General features: G+C 48.0%; 1 protein-coding gene across 1 annotated transcript in view; it reads left to right on the top strand.

Annotated features, from left to right (window-relative positions):
• Positions 1 to 22,853, top strand: part of SKIC3 (SKI3 subunit of superkiller complex) — a 2,336,627-nt gene that overhangs the window by 2,251,929 nt on the left and 61,845 nt on the right. Inside the window, exon 40 of the mRNA XM_069627646.1 lies at positions 17,958 to 18,081. Within this exon, the coding sequence (XP_069483747.1) occupies positions 17,958 to 18,081 (124 nt within the window). The remainder of the gene's footprint in view (positions 1 to 17,957; positions 18,082 to 22,853) is intronic.

The following is a 22,853-nucleotide window of genomic DNA, read 5'->3' as shown; positions in this document are numbered from 1 at the left end:
CTCCAACGTATTCCACATCTTTGACATGTAATGTCCACAGCTGTGCACTTCAGAAACTTTTTTGACAGAGGACGTCCTGCGTCGATGGCGTCGGGTCGATGTCTCCCGAAGGCCTCCGTCAAGGGCGACGTCACCGGATGTTATAAATAGGATGCACGGAGCCCGTAGCCTCAGTTCCATTTTTTCTGCAAATATGTTTGCTTCGAGAACTCGGTGCGCCTTGTGTAGTCTTCATGAGAATGTCTTCCTCTTGGACCCCTCTGTCTTCCCAGTCTGGCTTCAAACCTGCCGGGACTGCAAGTCTAAAATGTCAATCACCGACCTGCATCACATTTGTTTGTGGTGCTTGGGCGAGAGTCATGACACCGACGACTGTTCCAAATGCCAGTCGCTGACTGGGAAGCTTCAGGTAGGTAGGGGTTCAAAACCCAGTAAGTCTCGTAAATCCAAGTCCAAGGGTTTGTCCACCGACGACTCAAGGGGTGACTCTCTGTGTCGGAAGGAGTCCCGGGGGTCTCGGTCCCGGAGTGGTTCCCGCCATTCGTCCTCGTCTCGGCATTCTAGGAAGCGCTGTCACTGGTTGCCTTCCCCGTCCTCCTCGGAGGATGGCGCCGTGAGGAAAGTGGCTTGCCCGACTAAGTCCTCGACCCCGGAGGAATGGGCTGCTTTTCGGGAACAGATGTTGGTGATTTTCCAATCGCAGTGCGCAGTTCCGTCTGCGCCTTCTGACGAAGTCGGCAAGGAATGGTCTTGATCTGTGGCCTTCGGGTTGGGGTCCTCCGCACGATCCTCATAGGGAACCTTCGAGGTCCCGTTCGGACAAGGCTCAGGATGGTCTCAAGAGAGGTGCTTCCAGGTCTCGGTCCTGGTCCCCAGCGAGACCGCAGAAACCTGCTAAGGGCTCAAGGTCGGCATCGACTTCGTCGGCGCTGTGTCTGTCGGATACCAGCGTCTAAGCTTTGCCTTCGTATCAGCCCTCAGCGCAGTCGGCGCCAGTGTCGACGCCGAAACCGTCAACGCCGATGCCATCGGCGCCCTCAACGACTTCAAGGCCATTTGGCCGAAATTTACCGTCGGAGATCCCTACTGCTTTGGATCCTTCTAGGAAGGCTACTTCCAAGTCTGTGAGGCCTTTTATGGACTCCAGGCCCTCGGCTGTTCCGAGACAGGGCTTTTTCCTCCCTCTGGGTGACATCTTTGAGGAGGAAGGGAGGTCAGATTTTCATCTTGACCCTGTTGAGCCTGATGGGGCTCCTGTCTTTTCAGGGGATAGCCAACTGGAAGAGTTGAGGCAGACTCTTCATGATGCTAGTTGCCTGAACGCTTCTCCGGAAGTGGAATTTGTCAGGCCTGAGCCTGGGGCTCCTGCTGAGTCTTACAGGAGACTCATCGCTAGGGTCTCGGAGTATCTGGGATAGTCCAGTCCTCCTGAAGATTTTGTGAAAGATTAGCTCACAGACATTTTAGATCAAGGTCCGTCCTCTGACCCGGTGTTACTTTTTGATCTAACCTTACAGAAAAGGGTGGCAGCTGATTGGCAATCACCGGAATCTCTTCCAGTTGTTAACAAATCATTAACTAAGAAATACTGCCCTTCCGGTAGCAACCCCAGCTACCTATCCACTCACCCCACTGCCAAGAGTTTGGTGGTTCAGGCGGCTACAGCCACCGCGAGGCAGGCGGCGTACCCTACCATCCCTCCTGAAAGGGATGACAAACGCTTTGAGGGTTGGGCATGCAAGGTGTTTTCTGCGGGCAGTATGGCGCTGAAATAAGCCAACTCCACTTGTGCCTTGGCAAGATTTTCACACACTCTGTGGAACTGTGTTTCTCTTGCGTCTGAGTATATTCCCGAGGGGGAAGAAAGGGATGGCTTCCTTTCTCTCGTGCAAGATGGCAAGGATGCCATGTGTGAATCCCTTCAGTCGGGTTTGGACACGGCCGACAGTGTTAGCCGGTCCATGGCTGTGAGCAACGTTATACGCAGATTTGCATGGTTGCGGAAGTCGGGCTTTAATCCGGATGTGCATGCCCATCTTTTGAACATGCCCTTTGATGGCGCGCATTTGTTTGGCAGCAAGGCTGACGAGAGCCTTGAGAGGTTCCAGACCTCAAAAGCTGCAGCAAAGTCTTTAAGCGCAGCTTTGCGTCAACCTCTGCCTTTTTGTCCTAGGGGACAGTAGTGGAGGGGATGTTCTTTTCGTTACTACTCCTTCTTTGGTAGAACGAGAGGAGCCGCCAGTCAAAGGGCTCAGTGTAAAAATACCCGTGGTGGTCGGGGAAATAGAGGTGCCAAAGCCGCTCAGGCAGCTGCCTCTTTGCCTTCAGGCACTGCCGCAGCCGCTCCAAAGCAGTCATGAGGCCATGTCCCATGGTTCGCCGATTGGGGACAGACTGTCTCAGCTTCTCGAAGAGTGGCATGCCATTACTTCGAATGCGTGGGTTCTGGATACCATCGCCCACGGCTACTTCCTTCCCTTCCTAAAGTGGCCTCATGACAATCCACCAGGGAATCTCTCTTTGAAGCTTCCGGATCCGCTCCTTGTGCAGGAGATCTTGACCATGCTAGAAAAAGGCGCTATAGAACTGGTGCCTGTAGCGTAGAGGAACAAGGGATGGTATTCCCCTTATTTTTTGATCCTAAAGAAAGACTGGGGATTGAGACCCATCCCATCCTGGCCTTGCGTTGGTTGAACACACTTCTCAGGAAGGACAAGTTCAAGATGGTCACTCTTTCTCAAGTCCTCCAGGCCTTTTAACTTTAGGATTGGTTGGTGCCTCTGGACCTACAGGATGCTTACTTTAATGTGCCGATTCATCCCAAGCACAGAAAGTACCTGAGGTTTGCGGCTGGCGATGTGCACTTTTCAGTTTCGGGTTCTGCCATTCGGATTGACCTCCGCTCGAAGGTCTTCACCAAGCTTACGGTGTTGGTGGCAGCGTATCTCAGGCGAGGGGGGATTCATGTCTACCCCTACCTGGACGACTGGCTGACACATGCGTGCTCTCCCGAGCAAGCATTGGTTTACCATCGGTCTCACGTGCCGCTCCCTCCACAGGCTGGGCTTCTCCCTCAATTTCAGGGAGAGTTCTCCTAAATGGCTAATTTCCCTTACCTACTGAGTCCCTCAGCAGCTTTGTCAGATTCCTAGGGTTTATTTCTTTCACCTGGTAGAGTGTGAACCTTTTTCCCACTCTTACATGTGCTTTGCTGTGTGTGTTTTTACCATTTGTGTGATCTTGGGCTCTGGAGCCTCACCTACTCAATGGGCATCATCTTTTTGTGTCTTACACAGCACCTTCAGTGCAGTGAAACAGGGTTGTCTTTCACACTTCCCACTGACTTAATTTTTCTTGCCATTAACTTTATGTAGTCTCTTTACACCACAGACTCGGTAAACCCCATCTTACATGGAGTACTGGAAAGGATTAATTCTTATCCCTTTTTGTCTGTTTCTCTTGGAGCACTGTTTCGCTCCCTTTTCATCAAGACTTGGCTGGTGGCAGTGGAACTAACCTATTTTTCATACCGTGGTGATCTTAAATTACCATGGTATTGTTTTAGGCTATTTTATTAGACTCGAACATAAACCCGCTTGACCAAATATATTTTATTTCGGCTCCGGCTGGGTTTATTCGCAATTTCTTTTTGTAAGCTTTGTAGCTTTCCCCCACCTCCTCCCCCCATGCCCAAACTTCACACTCAACTCCCTCATGTCCCTCCCCCCTCCCAACTGTTGCCCAGCTCCATCCCTGGATCTTAGGCACCCCCGTATCTAGCCATTTTCTTGGTGCTAGCCCGTACTCGGGGACCCGCAGGGAGATGTTGCCCTAGTGGCGCCTCTACTGTTCTACCTACTGGGGATAGGTCGTCTCCTCACCTGCTGCTCATATCTAATTTGTTACAGTCTTTATTCCAGTTCAAATGTCCAAATGCCAAGTGCCTCAATTGCTTAATGTTTGCATTTTCCTGCACCCATTACATTCCTATTCACTATCTTCGCCTGCAATCTCATCTCACCCAACAGCATCATGCGTAGCCCTGCATCACTTGTCCTGTTCATCTCGCTCCCGGTCATCTCCTTGCTCTGGGCAACCATGGGCGTCCAACCAGTCCGCTGCATCTTCTGGGATGTCGAAAAAATGAGCTCTGTCTTTGTGTAGGACCTTCAACTTCGCAGTGTACAGAAGCATGTATTTGTATCCGGCTGTGCGCAGTCTCCTTTTTATCGCCACGTAGTTATACCACAGTCTTTGCACTCCCATGGTGTAGTCCGGGTATGCAGTTATAGTCGCCGACGCCCTTGTTATTGTTCCTCCCTTCCGGAACAATTCTAAGATCTTTTCTCTGTCCCTGTATTTCAGGATCTTGGCTATAATTGCGTGGGGAGGGTCCCCAGGTTGCGGTCTTCTCATCAGGGCCCTATGTGCTCGTTCGATTGCGAACCCCTGGGAGAGCTTACTCGCTCCTATTTCCTGGATGATCATATTCTCCACATAGTGTGTAGGGTCGTGCCCTTCCTCTCCCTCCGGTAGGCCAACCACACTTATGTTATTGCGTCTCGCTCATCCTTTGGCTTCCTCTGCCCGGTTTTCCAGGTTGGACACTTGCTGTTTCAATATGTGGACCTCCTTGGCATTACTCATGCTGGTGTCCGTATTAATTTTCACAGTGCTTTCCAGACCACTTGTTCGTTCTGCCAGCTTTCTTAAGTCCTGTCTCAGTAGGTTGACCTCTATCCCCACTGCGTCAATTTTGGTCTCCAGCGCCTCTTTCAGTTCGGCCATCGCTACTCCCCATGAGGATTTTAGTTCTGTGATAGCCGCTAGAATCCTGTGGTCGTCTCTTGGCATGGTGGCATCTGCGGGCGTAGCGGCCATATCCCGTGCTGGAGTGGTCGGGGGCTGTTGCGTTTTGGTGAATATGTCCATTGTCGGCTGCTTGCCCTTAGTCTTGCCTCCTTTTTGGGCCATTGCACCATCTTTCCCAGTCTGGGTTGTGGCACTTCGGTGTTGTTTAGGTTCTTGAGCAGTCCTTCAGACCTGTTTACGCGGCTGCAGCACTCCCCACGGCGCTGTCTGCTGTGTGCTTATTTTGCCTGGTGTATCAATCCTCTACACAGGGACTTAGCAGCTCTCGCCCATTAACCTCTCCTTGTGGTAGGCCTGTGCAGGACTCAGCACCACCAAAAATCCAGAGCTGGGGGGATCTTGTCTATGCCCTTTCAGGGCGTTCCCTCATGCAGCTTTTTACCCTTTTCCTTCCCGGACACACTGTGTGTTGGATATTGGTGTCTCTCCTGGTCCTAGTTTCAGGTCAAGGTGAGGTGGTACCTTCTTTCGCTTGTCCCCCCCCTCCGTCTATTTGTTGTGTGGGTTGTGCTTTTTATAGCATCCCCACTCCGCTGCAAGACCTGCTGCTTATTGTTTTACTGAGGGGTCTTAGCTTCACTGTACGCTACCTTTGTGGTATTAATCACTTCCGGCATTATAAAGTTGTGTCCTTTTCTTCTGTGCGATTTGCACAGCCCATTGCCCTCGTTGCGTCTGTTTACTTTCTTGCCAGGGGAGGGGACACCTCAATTGCATCTGTTTCTCCCATTGCCTTGATCGCTTCCTCACCCTGGGTGGGGGCATCATGGTAGCTGCTCTGCTTTCCCATTTTCGTGTTATACTGTTCCTTCAGCGTCTTGTCCTTCTGGCATTCGTCACTGCTTTACCATGGGAGAGGGCACCCCAGCGGCGCTTTACAGCTCTTCTTTCAGGGTCGGCCACGCAATCAGGGTGACAGCCATTTCTCCCTTCTGCGTTGCGCGGCCGGCATCACATCCGCATTTCAGCAGCCACGGGGGCTCGCGTGCCTCTCGCACACACGCTATCCCCTGCATTTTACGGCGTCTCTCTCCTCGCTGAGCGCCATCAAGGTCCTACACACATACCTCATTCCCAGTGTGCAGATGTTCCAGTGTGCGAGGGGCCCCATCCCCTGCCCGCACCGTAGCTCGGTGCACCGCAGTAAATGGGCTCACGGGCACCCTCGGATCAGCCCCTCTTGACGGTCCATTCGCCCAATGAGCACTGGTCCACGCAATCAGCTGCAGTTCTTATGTACCAAGGGTGCCTGTTAAGCCGTCTTCATTGGGACTCGTTACTCTTTTCGAGTTTCGTTTCGGCGATCCCTTTGTCTTGCGGCCGCCATTTTGTATCCAGTTTGAGAATCACTCATGGCGAGCAACCGTGTATCATAACTTCTGTTATTTCCGTGCAATCCGCATACAGCTGTGTGCGTCGGAGGCTCCAAATGTTCCTACGGCATTCATGTCCGTTTCATGTCGGTTTCTTCGCTGAAAGTGAGTGCGCTGCTGCAAATCAATATACGGATCCTCTGAGCTCTTAGAGAGAGCAGCTTAATCCAAGGCTGCCTAGCCACGCCCCCTCGGACTCTCAACCTTCACGCTTGATATCTGAAAGGTTGAGATATAAGGATTGGGACCTCCCGGATGATGTGATGGAGGTGTTGCTTTCGGCCAGAAGGCCAGCAACAAAATCCCTGTACCGTTGCCGTTGGCTTAAGTTTTGCGAATGGTGCAGAGGACAAAATGTTGATTTTTCAGTGTTCCATTCCTATGGTTTTGTCTTTCTTACTTTCTTTCGCCCACAGGGGCCTTCGTGTTGGTACCATTAAAGGTTACCTGGCGGCGCTGTCTATATTTAAGCGCTCTTCTGAACAATGTTCTTACTTTAAGATTCCTTTGATTTCTCAATTTCTGAAAGGACTGACTAATCTGTTCCCACCGTCCCCTTTGCAGGTTCCCGTTTGGGTTAGAATTTGGTTTTGAAATTTGTATTGGGTGCTCCTTTTGAACCTTTGCACTCTTGTCCTTTGAGATTATTGTCCTTCAAGTGTTCTTGGTTGCGTTTACTTTCGCTCGCAGAGTGAGTGAATTGCAGGCACTTTCATCTAAGCCGCCCTTTACTGTGTTCCACAAGGACAGGGTTGTACTACGGGTATGGCCTTCCTTTCCAACCTAAGGTAGTATCTGAATTTCATTTGAGACAGAAAGTGGTTCTTCCTATCCTCCTCCTCATCCTGGTAAGAGGAGCGACTCCATAGGTTGGATCCTAGGAGAGCTCTGAGCTTTTATATTTCTAGGATTTCCAGGGTCAGAGTGGATGATCAACTCTTTGTGGGATATGTTGGACACCGATTGGGCCAGGCTGTTACCAAACAGACCTTGTCCAGGCGGGGTATCCATCACCATTACTGAGTGTTACGGATTGGCGGATAAGGACCCTCCTGAAGGGTTGCAAGCTCATTCCACTAGGAGCGTGGCTACTTCCACCGCCCTCCAAACTGTCCTATTAGGAACATTTGTGATGCAGCCACATGGGCGTCTATCCACACCTTTGTTAAACATTACTCCCTGGATACGATCTATGGCCTTTGGTAAGGCGGTTCTTTATTCCGCCAGCTGATTGGATATTCTAAATTCTTTTCCCTCCTCCATGTTTCTGGTACTGCTTTGGGAGTCTGTCAAAGATGTGGAATACGTTGAGGACACAATCCATTCGAAGAACAAGTTACCTACCAACTGGTAGCGTTCTTTCGATTGGATGTTTCTCCAATGAATTCCACATCGCCCTCCATGCCTGCCCTTCTGGAGAATTTCCTATGTGATAGCCTTGCGGAAACGTAAGCTGCAATGTGGAGTCCTGCAGGCATTGGATTGGTGCCACATGTTCTGAGGGAAACAACATAAACTGAAACTACGGGTGCCGTGCGCCCTCTGCCGAAAAAGTTTCTGAAGTGCACATCTGTGGACATTACATGTGAAAGATGTGGAATACGTTGGAGGAATATCCAATCGAAAGAACGTTACCAGTGTGTAAGTAACTTGTTCTTCCCTTGTGGTTACAGTCTGGACAGTGCTTCGCTCTTCAAAACGGAACTGAGCAACGGACGCCACGCGTGCGCTACTTATGCCCGTGATGACGTCAACGTCGAGACGGAGGCCTTCAAGGGACATCGACCCGACAGGCATTGACGCGCAGCACCCTCTACTAGGAAACATTTTTCCGAAGCAGCAATCTGGATATTGGGAAATATCAAACCTAAGGAATACTTGGGAGGAACATCCAGTCGAAAGAACGTTACCATGGGTAAGTAACTTGTTCTTCTGAGAGGTAAGTAATTTGTTCTTTTCTTACTATAAAAAGAGTTCTGCTCTTTCAAGTTTGCACTGCCGTCTATATTAAATAAAAAAGTGTTTGAACTCATTGTTTTTTTGCCTTCCTTTGAATCGCATTACGTTCCACAGTTCTGTTTGACCTTCATCAAGATAAAGAAACTACAATAAATGTTTCATCCACTTAATGCATCTCATAGTCTTTCTTTTGTGCTCCTTATGTGCATTATGATGTACTCTATGGATGGAAAAACCTTGTTCTTTTTAATGAAGCTGGATCAACAAAACCTCTCAGTTTCTCATTGCTTATTGATAGAGAGGCGTTTTCAGACAAATTACCATGAAGCATCCACGGTTCAGTAAAGCCTGATAGAAGTCACTTCCTGAGACACATTTGGAACCAGTGCATTCTTTCCTGCCACAGATTTCTCCTCTGATATCCCTATCCCAGTGCAGCTGTTCTCCAGAAACATTTCCGCCACCAGGAGGAGCAGCGCGGCTCCGCGTCGGTTCCATCCGACGCCCCTAGTCGCCCCCGCGCCGGATAGAACATCAGGCCACTATATGTAGCGGCGCAGTGCCCCATTACTTCAGTTCCTTTTTTCCACCCACTCCGTTCGCTAATCGGGAACACGCTTGACGAGCTTCTTATTTCTGAAAGCGCCATGCTGACTCTGTCGAAGGCCTCTGGTTTCAAGCCATGTGCGGATTGCGGCCGGCAGATGTCAGTCTTGGATCAGCACTAGCTATGCTTGTACTGCTTGGGCGAGGACCACGACACCCAGGATTGCGTGTCGAGTCAGTCCATGCACCCAAAGGCCCCACAGGAACGGGCCGCAAAGATCTTCACGTTTGTCCCCAAGGCTAAGGGTGAGGTTTGGCGGTCAAGATCGCATGGTGTGGATCGATGCTCTGAAGATCGGTGGCTCTGCACATGGAGAATCGGGAGAAGCATCAAAAGAGGTCTCGCTCCCCACGTGAGTTCTCTCGTTATCACTCTTCTTCCTCCTTAAAGAAAAAGAACCACCGCTCTAAGGGTTCCCCTGAGCGGCCAGCACAGGTGCCTTTTCCAACCCAGTCATCCACGTTGGAGGAATTAGGAGAATATACGCCTGAAGATGCTTGTCATCTTTGCCAAGGCACCGGTGGCCCCGGCCAGGGCACCTTCAGTGCCGATGGGTCCCACAGCCTCTTTCTGCGACAGGCAGGGTGCCCTCAGAAGACCACGCCCGCACACCTAAGGTCTTAGGCCTGGTCCTGAAGGAGAACAAGGCCTATTGGCACCGTCAGACCCCACCCTCTGCAGACACGGCCATGGCAATGTCTTCTTTATCGGCGTCGCCGATCGGTGTCATGGGCTCTTCTGGAATGTGTCTCGCTCCTCAGGGATGCCCTTATGTCTAATACGTATGATATCTACGACGAGGAAGGGCCGTCCAGGTCCCTTCTGGGCTTGAACCCATGATTTCTAGGGAGGTGAGAGACATGCGGGAGGAATTTTACAGAGGAGGTGAGAACATGCTGGACCTGGCAGAGACCTTTAAGGTCAGCAGCCTTGACACCTCACCTGGAGTTTGACATTTTACCAGCTCCCACCCCAGTTAAGTCTCAGGCTGCCTTCCAGCTCCTAATGGCTAAGGTGACCGATACTCTGGGGCTCTCTGCTCCATCCAGGCCCAGAGTTCAATATGAACTCTATGACATTCTGGACTTTGTTCCAAAGAAGGAAACAATCCTGCCATTTAATATCGGTGGAGGCCCCGGCATTGGAAGTGTGGTAAAAACCTGCATCTGTTTCAGCAATGGACAGGGGCCTGGCAAGGAAGCACTTTCCTTTGCGCCCACACTTCACCTGAAAGCCTAGTGGTTCAGGCCTGTACAGCAAGGAGGAGGCACAGCAGATGCTGTAATCTATGGCAGACTGCATGGACATGTCCATGGCCACTAGCATGGTGGGCAGACGCCCTTCTTGACTGCAGACGTCGGGTTTTGCCGTCGACGTTCAGACAAGGCTGTTAGACATGCCTTTCGGTGGGCAGACCCTTTTTGGAGCTAAGGCTGACAATGCCCTACAGAACATCCAGTCGTCTAAGGTGACTGCTAAGTCTTTAGGGCTGGTACACCAGAAACCTTCCACGTAATCCTCTTCTCGGGCAGAGGTTTTCCCACTTTTTCCCAGAGGGGCCGTTGACAATCTGCCACGGTAAAAGACTAAGACATGTGCTTCCTGAGATATAGAGGAAGGGGTACCCAACAGGCAAGTGTTGCTTTTCCCGCTGCTCCCCAGGGCGCCAAACCTTAGTGACTGGCTTCATCACTGGTGTAAAGGATTCCAATCAGGCGTCGCACACCAGACCAGGACTCTTGGCCTTAGCCTAGGATGTAGCGCACAATTAAAGTACCTTTTCTTTATTTTCTACAAATTTGGATTGAGCTTGCACCCAACCCGTCTCACACCCCCTTTTACAAATACCCCGGGTCACAAGGGACTATGAACCAGGCCGGTGGGTGGTAATATAATATTTATTTATTTTAAATTCAAAGAAAATCACAGTTTGAATATTGGGCAGCAATCACCAATGGGGTGATAATTACAGAATAAAATGATGAAATACACTTGGTTGACCTTCTATTAGAACATATCCAAAGCACAGATGAAAAGGAGCACTTTTACTGTTCGGGTAGATAGCATCCGAGTTAAGGTTTCCCCCTGCAATGCTCCCTCAAACCCCAATTAATTGAATTTTGAGTGGATGGAAAGGAGCAGCAAGAAGTCAGGGATATTAGGCAACAAACAGAATTAGAAATCCGACCTTGCCTCACAAAATAAGACACAAAAACAGATTTTTCCATTGCATAAAATGACATTCAGAATTGGTAAATAATTAATTTAAACATGCAGTTGAATAAATGAGGTAAATATGATTTATCACAGTATCAGGGATGTAATATCACTAGCAACTATCAGGCCAGTTATCACAAATTTCCTACAGTTCAAAAAGCAACTTGAAAGTAAGAACAAAGTGCAGCCAAAATCACACGTTGAAAAGTTGCATTTTCCTCTTTTTGCAGTTTTAAATGTCACAGCGGTTTTTTAAAAAAACGGGTGAAATAGACAGAATCGGAATGCGGTTTTTAGGCTGGGTGATAGATGCACATCACAGGGATAATATAGAAGTGAAAGAGTGACTCTAGCTGAATAACTGGATGAGATTTTCGATGTGGAAGGAGATTCGGTTTTGGGAAAATAAAAGCAGTTAACAGAGAATATCGGTTTCGAAAGAAAGGACAAGTTTTACTTCAACTAGATTATCAAGAATAGATTGTTAAAGAAAGACACGGTACGCTCCAAGGTTAATTTGTAAAGTTAACCTTTTTACCCCGCGTTCAGTTCTATGTGGGAATTACTTAAATTATTCAAAATATGACTAAGGATCTATGCAAGACAGAAATGAATAGAAGAATGGCGCTAACGCTTGGAGATCAAGGACAGGAGGCACAAAGAATTCTGACAGTTTGAAACAAGTTACCAGGTTATGGATAGGATTGCTTAGAGAGTAGAACAAAGACAAAGTATCAAGATGGGGTAGGCTATGTGTTGCTATGGGATGGAGAAATACTCACAATCTGCACTGTTTGGTATTTGGGACAGCCAACCGGGTTTCTGGAATCAAAGGCTCTGGTCACAGCACAGCAGGCTCTCCTAACAGCAGGGCCTGTCTGGTCACTGGATAGCAAGGGTTGGGCCTGTCTGGTCACTGGATAGCAAGGGTACAGCTGGCATGCAGGTAATAGGGCAAAAAGCTGGTCTGGTCACAGGATACTCCCAAAAGGGTACCACAGCTTTCCCCTCTAGTTATAGCTATTTTTAGTGGGGTTTCTGGATCAATGTTCCTGCCTGGATAGGGCCAGCTATGCTCTGGCCTGGCCGTACTATCTGGAATCTTGCAGAGTGAAGGTGGAATATCTGGATACTCGGGCGATAGAAAATTCAGAAGAGAGTCCTGTCTCTGTGAGATTCCCCCCACCTTTATTTAAGGTGGGTGACATCACAGGATTTATTGCTGGGCAAAGCTAAGCTAGACCTACCCCTAAGAACCGGATAGGTCAGCCTATGTTGGTCGCCTCCTGCAGGAGGGGATTCAGTTTATGGGGTTATTTTTTTTTATGAGGTACAAAGCCATCCCACTGTCATTTTTGCACAAAATCAATTGTGACATAAATCGCTCCTTTTTACAGTTGTGGCACTTTTGCAAATTACATAGGCAAAAGACATATTTCATACAGAGCATGGTACTCCAACTCCCAGGTCTGTACGGCATTATTTTGCCCTTCTAATAATTTTTCACGATTTTTAGTGGGAACCGCTTCACCCAAAATTTCACAATTTTAGATGTGTACATATTATCATAGGGCATATTTCCATTAATTTTTAACGTTCCACCATATGTACTTTTCTGATGATTCACATTTTCCTGGCGTTTGCATCCCATACATTCTTTGGACAGCCACGATATCTTATTTTAAAGCCACAAAAATTACATTTAAACTGTAAAACTTTTACATTACTGCATTGTCCAGTCATAGAAATAAGTCTTAAAGTTTATTCATTAAAATAGTCTCTTGAGCCCGACGGGCTGGCCTTTGACCTCCAAATATGGTCATTTCTGCCCAGGCTACCACCCAATGTCAGTTTAGCCCAGGGTTGCCATGGAGTTTGTCTTTGGAGCTCCTTAGTTTGAGTGGATGGGATGTGTCACTTCCAAAAGTAACACGTAGGTGTCCCAGAATCTATTGTGTCAAGCTGTAGCCCCACCACAAAGTCTGATGAGCGTGTTAAATTCTCCCCCTTAGTCCATTCAGAGATTCCAGATGTTGGTCTCCTTGGAGGGATGCAATGTCCTTTGAAACCAGGGCAGGAAAAACCTGTTCCGTGGCTTCCACAGTACAGCCAATGCATTTATTTATTTATTTAGTTTTCCTGAGCCCAAAAGGCAAGGCTGTTGGAATAAAACATATTAGATTTTAACCAGCCCCCCGATTACATTTCTAGGTAACGACAGGGCGTTATTCAATATTACACTTTTAAAACAGATATTTTTCTTGTTTGCCAAAGCACATTTTGACACATGGTGAATTCTGCTGGGATGTCCCTTTCAAATTCGGTTTTCTCTTCCATCTGGATTCCAAACATTGTTTGCAGCCCTAGTCAGTTTCTGTTACACAGCAATCTGTTCAAAGCACAAGTCCACTGAAATTGACATGTGCCCAGAGAGCTAGTGTTTCTTTTGAAGAGTTTATTTGGACATTTTGTAGCATAAACGACAAGTGTTTTTTCCATACCGCTGAGAGTAAAGTTTCTGGTGATTTCCCAGATCTTGCCCGCCACAGCCTGTCATTCAGTGATAATGCTTTCTTTTGCTAAAGCACAACTTTAATATGGCTGGGCATAGTTGGGTCTTACTGAATCAGAACTGTATATGTTGAACTGATGACAAGAGCATCATGCCGGCATCATTTTAAATGCTGAGTATTTCCCTTTTTCAATGGGAAACTTTGAGCTAGCAGCAAAGCTGCGCTGCTTTTCAATTCTCTTCTTTGGTGTGCATAAGAAAACACACTGGCAGCCTTTCTCGCTGTGGTCCCTGTTTCATCTTGCCCCATAGCTGCTTGGCAAGACAATGCAACCATCATTTTGTAGCTGCAAAACGCAGATTTAAGGCAAGGCGATAGTGCTTAACAGTGCCAGTGCAGCCATTTTGCTGGTAACTGCTGAATTGCAGAATGGTGATGGAGGGGAATTCTGTTGAGTGGGTAACTCTACCCCACACCGGTGGGGGGGGGGGGGCTTTTCTTGTTCATCACGGAATGGTCAGAGACCATGTCCAACTCTTGAGCCTTACAGGTCATCCGTCAGGGTTATTGCCTCCCATTTCGTCAGTGTGTGCCGGACCCTAGTCCCCTGGGCACCCTCCATCCCATCCTCCTAGAGGAGATACGCCAGCTATGGCGTGGTACTCCATCTATTTTCTGGTGCCAAAAATGGACGGAGGCTTCCATCCCATTCTGTATCTGAGGCTGCGGAATTTGTTCTTATGCAAGGACAATTACAAGATTGTAACTCTAGCCCAGATCCTGCAAACCCTCGATCTGCAGGACTGGTTGGTTTTCCTGGATCTTCAGGACGCCTACTTCCATACAAATTCATCTAAAGCGCAGGAAGTGCCTGAGGTTTGTAGTGGGGCTAAAGCATTACCAGTTCAAGATCTATTGCAGAGTTTGGGCTTTTCCCAGAACTTAAAAAAATCTCAGGTTCTGCCATCCCAGTCCCTCCAATTTATCGGGGCAGTCTTGGACACTCGCCTGGGAAGGCCTTTCCAACTCCAGGATTGAGTGACAAACATTTTACGGATTGGTCATAGTCCTCCATTCACAGGAACAAGTCTGTGCCTCTGCCTTTCTGCGCCTTTCGGGCCTCATGGCCTCCTGCATCCTAGTGATGCCGGAGGTGTGGCTGCACATGAGAACGCTTAATTTATTACGGGCCTGTACACAATGGTCGCAGTTCCAGGGCCACATGTCGGACTTTCTACAGCTCTTGAGCCAGGTAGCCCAGGAACTCGTGTGGTGGGCCGTGCGGGACAACTTGCGGAGAGGCGCTTTGTTTCCCCAACCTTGGACCTGACAGTGAGTGCACTGTGGTCTCCCGCTGAGTTTTGGAAACACATAATCTTGCTGGCATTGAGGGCGTTCAGGCGGGCCCTGGTCTCTTTCCCCCCCTCTGTAAAACACAAGACTGCTGATCCTGACGGGCAACACAGTGGCCGTGCACTACCTCAACAAACAAAGTGTTGTGGGGTTCTTTCCTCTGTTCAGAGAAGCAATGAGACTGAGGGCTTTGGAGAACAGTCTCTCCCTGACAGCGGCTCATCTGGCCGGACTTGAGAATGTCACAACTTCTGCCTTGAACAGGCAGACTTCAGCCTCCCACAAGTGGGAGCTGTGTCAGGAACTCCTCAAATGGCTCACTTCACTCAAGTGCTAAATGGAAGTGCAAGTTGTCCTGCTCCGGGGAATTTCATTGTTGTGAACTTTGGGGGGGACACTGACAATGGAGTGGACTTTCAACCTCCTTTATGCGTTTCCAACGATCCTTGTCATTCCGCTGGTTCTCAAGAGATTGCGCTGGTTCGGAACCATGATGATCCTGACTGCCCCAGACTGGGCCCAGAGAAAGTGGTATCAGAGTTGCAGGACATGTCCATCTGACCTCCGTGGTGCCTTCCGAGGAGGGTGGACTTGATCTCCCAGGCAGGGGGCAGGTCCTTCAGCCAAACCTCAGCAGCCTGAACCTTCTTGCTTGGCTACTGAAAGGCTGAGATGTTAGGAGTGGGACTTGTCTCTACACCCCCTATCTAAATCTTCCTGCCTCTACTCTCCACCCTCTGAAACTTAACCAGAACAGGACTGCGAGACTTGTCCTTGGCCTCAACCCCAAAACCCTCAGCATTTTCCACAAGGACTTCTGGGGGCTGGGGACGAAATACCTTCAACTCTCTCTTCCTAAATATCGTCCTTCCCGAGCTCTTCGCTCATCCGCCTCCAACTCCCTCAGGTTCAGTAGCTTCTCCAAGCAACGAGTTGGTGGTAGATCTCTCTCTTCGGCAGGGGCTTCCCTCTGGAACAGCCTTCCTGCCTCCCTGAAACTTGAGGAGAAACATCCCTGGTTCCGGAAGCACCTCAAAACCTTCCTCTTTGCTTCTGCTTTCTCTCTTCCTCTCCCCTGCTGATTCCTGGCTGATACTGCACTGGTTACATGGCCATCCTTTCTGCTCACAGGACTAGGCCCCACCAGTTGCTCACCTGCACTGCCTCCCTGGCAACCCCTGCATCTGGAAACTGTTTCTGTATCCCTGCAGTCCCCCTACCTGCACCTATGCCCGCACTTTACCTTGTACTTGCCACTAGCTGGCCGTTTTATTTATTCTTATCCTACTATCCCATGTACTGCACTTTCCCCTCTCCCTGCACCCTCGCACATTTCCCTTTCCCCCTTCCCATGCACTTGCGCAATCTGAATGACACCTGGCCTAGTAGGATCGTTATCTGTCTTCCCCTGTTCCCCCTCCCTTACCTTGTCACGCCTTGAAACACTTGAAATGCCATATCATATCATATCATATCATATATCATTTCAAACAGGCTTGCAGATTGTCACTGTGAAAGGTTACCGTGCCAATATTTCGGTCTTGAAGAGGTCCACAGAACAAGGCTAATGTTTTGCAATCTCCACAGTTAAGTGGTTCTTGCAGGGTTTGTGTAACCAGTTTGAGGTTCCAGCATTGGATTTGAATTTAGTTTTCATATTTCTTATGGGTACTCCATTTGAGCTCCTTAATTCCTGTTCGATTAGATCGGTCACCCTTATGATCATTTTCCTGGCTTCCTTCACTTCCACGAGACAGGCAAGTGAGCTCCAGGCATTGTCTGTTTTACATCCCTATTTGTTTGTTCCCAAAAAGGAGGCATTGAGAGTGAGACCCTCCTATTTTACAAAGGTGGTCTCGGATTTTCATCTCTCTCAAAAGATCCATCTTCTTGTGTTTTTTGATCCACTCCACCCTTCCAAGGCAGAGCAACCATTCCATCAGCTGGACCCGGTACGGTCCTGTTAAGTTCTACGTCTCTCGTACTAGAGAGGCTAGAAAAGATTACCAGATTTTCATTGGTTACGCTAGTGCTCATGCTGTCATGGCTGTGACTAAACAGTCCTTGTGTAGGTGGATTATTCTCTTTATTTTATCTCAGAATCCTATGATCTGGCTGGGAAATAGGTGCCTGAGGGTCTCAGAGCTCATTCTACCAGAGGAATGGCTCCCACCTCTGTAGAGGGGAGTCCCTATCCCAGACATTTGCCAGGCGGCAACGTGTGCAACTCTGCACATGTTCGCTGAGCATTACTGCTTGGATTCCCTTACGAGCCAGGATGCCTGTTTTGATAGGGCAGTCCTCCAGAGTTTTCTGGTTTTGGGTAGTGTCCTTGCTTCCTCCGTCCTCCAGCTTTACGTCCTGCTTTGAAGATCTATCCTAGAAAAGGAATCAATAGCAGGAAATAATCCATTAGAAAAACAAATTACTTACCTCTTGTTAATGTTCTTTTTGATGGATGTTCCTGCTACAGATTCCACATCGTCCTCCCTACCTGCCCCTCTTGCAGGAATCTAGTACACCATCGTTTCTACGGACATTTGGCTTCAGTGCTAGGGAAAAAGGGTGGAACTGAGGTCAGGGGGTGCTGCACCACTATATATACTGGCCCGACAACCTATCCGGCGCATGGCGCATAGAGGCATAAGACTGATCCGACGCAGAGCTGTGCTGCGAGCCTTGGTGGTGGAAATGCTGGGATAGTTGTATCATAGGTGAGGAATCTGATTGTGGCAGGAACATCCATCAGAAAGAGCTTTACTGTGAGGTAAGTAATGTCTTCTTCTGTTTCCACTTGGTACTCAGGTTATGGTAATAATTTACAACTCTCACTACGGTGTCTTAAGACATTTCAACATGTATAAGTTAAAGCAGTGGTAGGGTGCCTTTAACTTTGATATCTCAAGCGAGCAATCCTTCAAGCTAAGGAAACTCTGTATTTTAGTATCCTTCAAGGTAAGGAAACTCTGTATTTTAGGGTCTATACATTGCCTGTATCATGTTTTGTATTTGTAACAAAGTGTTAATTAAATTATTGAAAATGCATTGTTCTTTTCCTCCTAGGGACACCCGCCGTTTCTTGGAAAGGGTTGTGTACCAGCCTGGCTACCCTGAATCTTGTGTTACGGTTGCACGGTGGTACCTCCTAAGGCATTTACATGCCAAATATGATTATGAACTTATTGATGTAAGGCATTACAATCCTTATTTAACTCTTTTAGAGATGTATATAGCTTCATCATAAATGTTGATCTTAATATTGTATTGATTTTTCCCCTAAAATGTTTAACTAATTTGTTTTACACAAACGACTGTAGTACATTGATCCATGCACACATCTTGAGTTATTCCTCATCGACCATTGTTGCCAAAATACATAGATTTTATGTTGTTAATGGCATTTATACTGCACATAGCTGCCATTTGCATGGTCTCTAGGCGCTTAGGTGGATCTGAAAAAAAGAGGAAGGATGGGTTTGTAAGTGGGAGGAGAAGGAGAGTGCAAATCTGCATTTGTTATTATGTTAAAATTGCTTCAGAAAAAATGGCCTGTGTGTGTATTTGCTTCTATGTGATGTGGGTCGGTGGGTGTGATTGACTGTGTTGCGATTGTGTGAGTTATTGGGGGGAGGTGTGGAGTTTTGCTGTTTCATGTCAGTGTGGATGTGGGGTGTTTTGTTTGCTGTGTGTGGATAGGGTAGCTGGTCAGTATGTGGTGTGTTTGCAGGATTATCGAGAGTTTAGTAGGGTTAGTTGGGGAGAAGGGGTTGATCCTGGTACCAGGGAATAAGGCTGAATCATTGTTGCACAAGTTGTTTGTTGATTGGACAGAAACCCACTGTGCCGTGGTTAAGAATGTTAGATCTCTCTTTCACTTGTATGCCAATCTAATTGGATCTCGTGTCCCAGGTAACCCGAGCCAAGACCAGGTACTTCCTGCTGTACCTATATGCATTAAAGCTGCATGTGCTTCTCTTGACCATGGGCTGTGGTTTGACAAATTAGGTCAGCAAATCAAATAGCCATGCTTTTAGTGTTTTCCTTAAGGTCTAGTGTTCCTCTTTTGTGCTTATTCCCTTAGTGGAGGGAGTTCCAGATTTTCATTGAGATGTTTCAGAAGGCTGATCCACCATATTTCATTCTCAAATTTTGTTTGGGTTAAAAACGGATGTCATTGCTTGACATCAGGCTTCTTTTTGGTCTGTACATGATTTTTCTTCCCGGAATTATGTTCTTTGGCTGTGAATTTCTCTGTGAACATTGCAGAGGAGCTCATTTTCCATTGTGGCATAACGTGAATGAAGGGCGTAAAAGCCTTGAGCACAGCTTTTATGCCTTTCATTCATATAACACCAGTTTTCCATTCATTTGTATGGCGAAGTGAAGGGGCAGAACGCAACTTGCGTTTCTGCCACCTTCCTTCCTCTACGCCAACCAAATGCTCTAGCATTTGTGCCGGTATAGATTTTACTCACTTTACTCAAAGAACTGGGTGTACTCCTCCTTTTGCCCTGCACATTTGCACTCTGCCGTGCAAATGACAAAGATCTGGTAGTGGGGACCTGGCTATGCCTGAGTGCAAACGCACCAGTTCCCTGCCTTCAAATTACAAATAAGAGGAACATGAGCTCCAGAGAGTTTTCAAATAGATCCTGTTCTTGACTGGTAGCCAGTGTAGGGATTTTAGTGCTGGTGTGATGTGTTCTATCTTGCTGCGTCTGAGGAGGAGTCTTGTTGCTGTGTTCTGCATCCATTGCACTTTTTTGGTGAGGTAGTCAAGCATTCTAAGCTTGATAGAGATGGCATAGTCTATTCTTGACATGACGAGAGGGATGATGGCAAGTGTTCTCTTTGAGAGTGAGAAAGGGTAATATCCACTTGATATCACTTAGTTGGAAGAAGCATTTATTTAGTAATGCATTGACTTGAGAGTATTAACTATTTTGAATCTTTTGTCTGGTTCCCATTTTAGTAGGCCATTGCATATGCGGCTGTACGAAGAGGTTGTTGGGCGTGATCACAATTTCAGCTTAGTCCAGGTTGAGTTTAAGGCTGTTGTTGCCCATTCTTGATTTTTGAGAGGCAGTTAACAAAGGTTTGTTTTATGTCCTTGCTGGTATCCAATGTGTAGATAATTTGTTATCTGCATAGCTCTAGCATGTAAGTCTGTATCCCTGAATTTGTTTTATGAGTGGGGCTATGTAAATGGTGATGAATAGTGGTTAGAGAGTTGAGCCTTTTGGAACCCTCACAGGTGAGTGTTTGTGAGGTTGAGGTGGTAGCCTGGTGATTTCCATTCTTTCGAATGGATTGTGTCCTCCCACGTATTCCTCATTTTATGGTATTATATCTTGCAGCTTTGCTGCCTCGTAAAGAAAAATTCTCGGCAGAGGGCGCTGTATGCAAAGTTGTTGCGTTGATGTCCCTCAAGGACGTCCGTCTAGCGTCAACGTCATCGTCAGTATAAATAGCGCATGCAGCGCCCGTTGGCTTCAGTTCCATTTTTCCAAAAGCTTTTGCTTCGAGTTATTAACGGCGCGCTTCAGTTTTCTTCATGAAAATGTCTTCATCATCAACTCCTTCGACACCAAAGTCTGGGTTTAAAAAATGCTACAACTGCGGGTCGAAGATGTCTATAACGGATCCTCACTGCGTCTGCCTGTGGTGTCTGGGCTCTGGGCACTGTACCGACAACTGTACGGTCCTATCAGGCCATGACAGAGAAAGCTCTCAGGCAGCGCAGAGGTAAACTGGCGGTGGGCAGGATGGCTTTGAAGGCTTCTTTGAAGAAAGAACAGAAGTCTGGCGAGTCCAGAGACTCCTCCTGGCATAAGAAATCAAAGAGGTCCCTTTTGAGGCATTGATCGAGGCAGTCTTCGTCTTCTTCCTCAAAGAAGGCGAAGAAGAGACGCCATAGATCTCCCTCTTCATCATCCGATTCCTCTACTGAGGTATCAGCTGCCCGACAAAATCTGATTCCCCAAGAAATTGGATGCTTTTAGACCAGAGATGATGCACATTTTCGAGAATGCGTCTCGACCCCCTTAAAAGAATCGCACAAAAGCCATGCCTCGGTAGCTCCTTCGGATGACTCTGGGAAGTCGAAGGCTACTTCTTCGAAGCCGAGCATGAAGCCGGCAATACCCCATCGGAGTCAAACTTCTCGAAGGCGATGCCGAGTAAACCGGCGCCATTTCCGAAGCCGTCTTCAACACCGCCGACGGCCACTTCGACTTTGTGGAGGCTTTGCCCATTCCGGAAAAAGTTTACAGACCTGTTCAAAAGAAACACCTTTTTAAGTTTATGGGCCTCATTATGACTGGCGGTAATTTTTTTTCCGGCAATTACCGGGTCCGTCGGGGCTGTAATACCCCGATAATTGGCCATAGCCGGGCGCTGGAAAAAAAATGATTCCGGCGGTAGCCGTGCCGTTTTTACCCATTCGAGTCCCATTGGACTCAATGGGAATGGGGAGGACAGATGCAGCGGCACCTTCATGAATGGTGCCGGTGCATCAGTCAAGGTCTGCGAGCGTGTGCCGTTCCGCCCGCCAGGTCAGACCTTACAAGCTTACCGGTACCGTTGTTTCTGAACCTGCAACCTTGTAATGAGGCCCTTATATATGAGGAGGAACAGCCCTGTGAAGAGGATTCCCCTCCTTTTGGGTTAGAATTCGGCACTCAGAATGTGGCGCCAGAAGAGCTCATTAATGGAAAGTCCAAATTGGAGACCTTTGTGATTCTCTCCAGTTGGCTAATGGTCTTGACACCTCGCCAGAACTGGAATTAGGCAGGTCTGACCCTTCTGAGAATGCAGATACGACCTATAGAAATCTCATGAATAGGGTCACAAATTATATGGGTTGGAGCAGAGCTTCCCCTACGTATGAACAGGATGATATGACTGACATCCTAGACCCAAGGTCCTCTGAAGGACCCAATTTTTGCCCTTCCACAAAGCACTTCAGAGGATGGTTGCTGCAAATTGTGAAGCCCCCGGAATCTGGACCTGCTGTTAATAGAAACTTCTCAAGGAAGTACAGGTCTTCTAGCAGCGATCCAGAATACCTGACCAAGCACCCCACACCTGAGAGCTTGGTAGTTCAGGCAGCCACATCAACCAGGCAATCAGCTTACCCCTCTATCCCCCAGATGGAGATGGCAGGAAGAGATGCCTGGGCACTTAAGGTTTTCATGTCTGGCAGCACAGCCTTGAAATCTACCACTGTCACCTGTACTCTCTCAAGATTCACTTATACCCTGTGGGACTGTGTTGCTATGGTGGCTGATCACATCCTGGGAAGGCAAAGAAATAGACAGCTTCCTAGATATAATTAAGGATGGAAAGGAGGCAATGAGAGAATGTCTCCAGTCAGGTTTGTATACTGCTGACAGCAGATCCATGGCTGCTAGCACCGTACTACGCAGATTTGCGTGGTTGAGGAAGTAGGGGTTTCCACCAGACGTGCAGGCCAGACTGCTCAACATGCCCTTTGATGGCTCGAGGTTGTTCGCCAGCTAGGCTGATGAGAGTCTGGAGAAGCTGCAGACCTCCTAGGCAGCAGCTTAATCCCTTAGCACCTCCATTTGACAACCTCAACAACCCTATTCAGGCTCATCTTCCTGGAGGAGTCGTTCATTTCGTTTCTATTCCTCAATTGGTAGAGGAAGAGGAAAGCCGGGAAAAAGGTGACAAAGAAGATTCCCTCATGGTGGACAAGGAATGGGTGCTAAATCAGCCCCAGCAGCGGAGACTTTACCCTCTGCCGTTACTGCAGCCGCCTCTAAGCCACTCTGAGGCCTTGACCCACAAGACCCCGCTGGGAGGCAGAATTTCTCAGCATCTGAATGAATGGCGGGGCATTACTTCAGATGCTTGGACACTGGAAACAGTAGCCCAAGGTTACTGCCTTCCTTTTAAAAAAAGGCCTCAAGATCATCCACCGGGATCCAACTCTGT

This window comes from Ambystoma mexicanum, chromosome 6p (assembly GCF_040938575.1).
Source record: "Ambystoma mexicanum isolate Mex_15411 chromosome 6p, UKY_AmexF1_1, whole genome shotgun sequence".
NCBI classification, from domain to species: domain Eukaryota; kingdom Metazoa; phylum Chordata; class Amphibia; order Caudata; family Ambystomatidae; genus Ambystoma; species Ambystoma mexicanum.
Note: the sequence above shows the minus strand (reverse complement) of the source record. Positions and strands in the feature narration are given on the sequence as shown.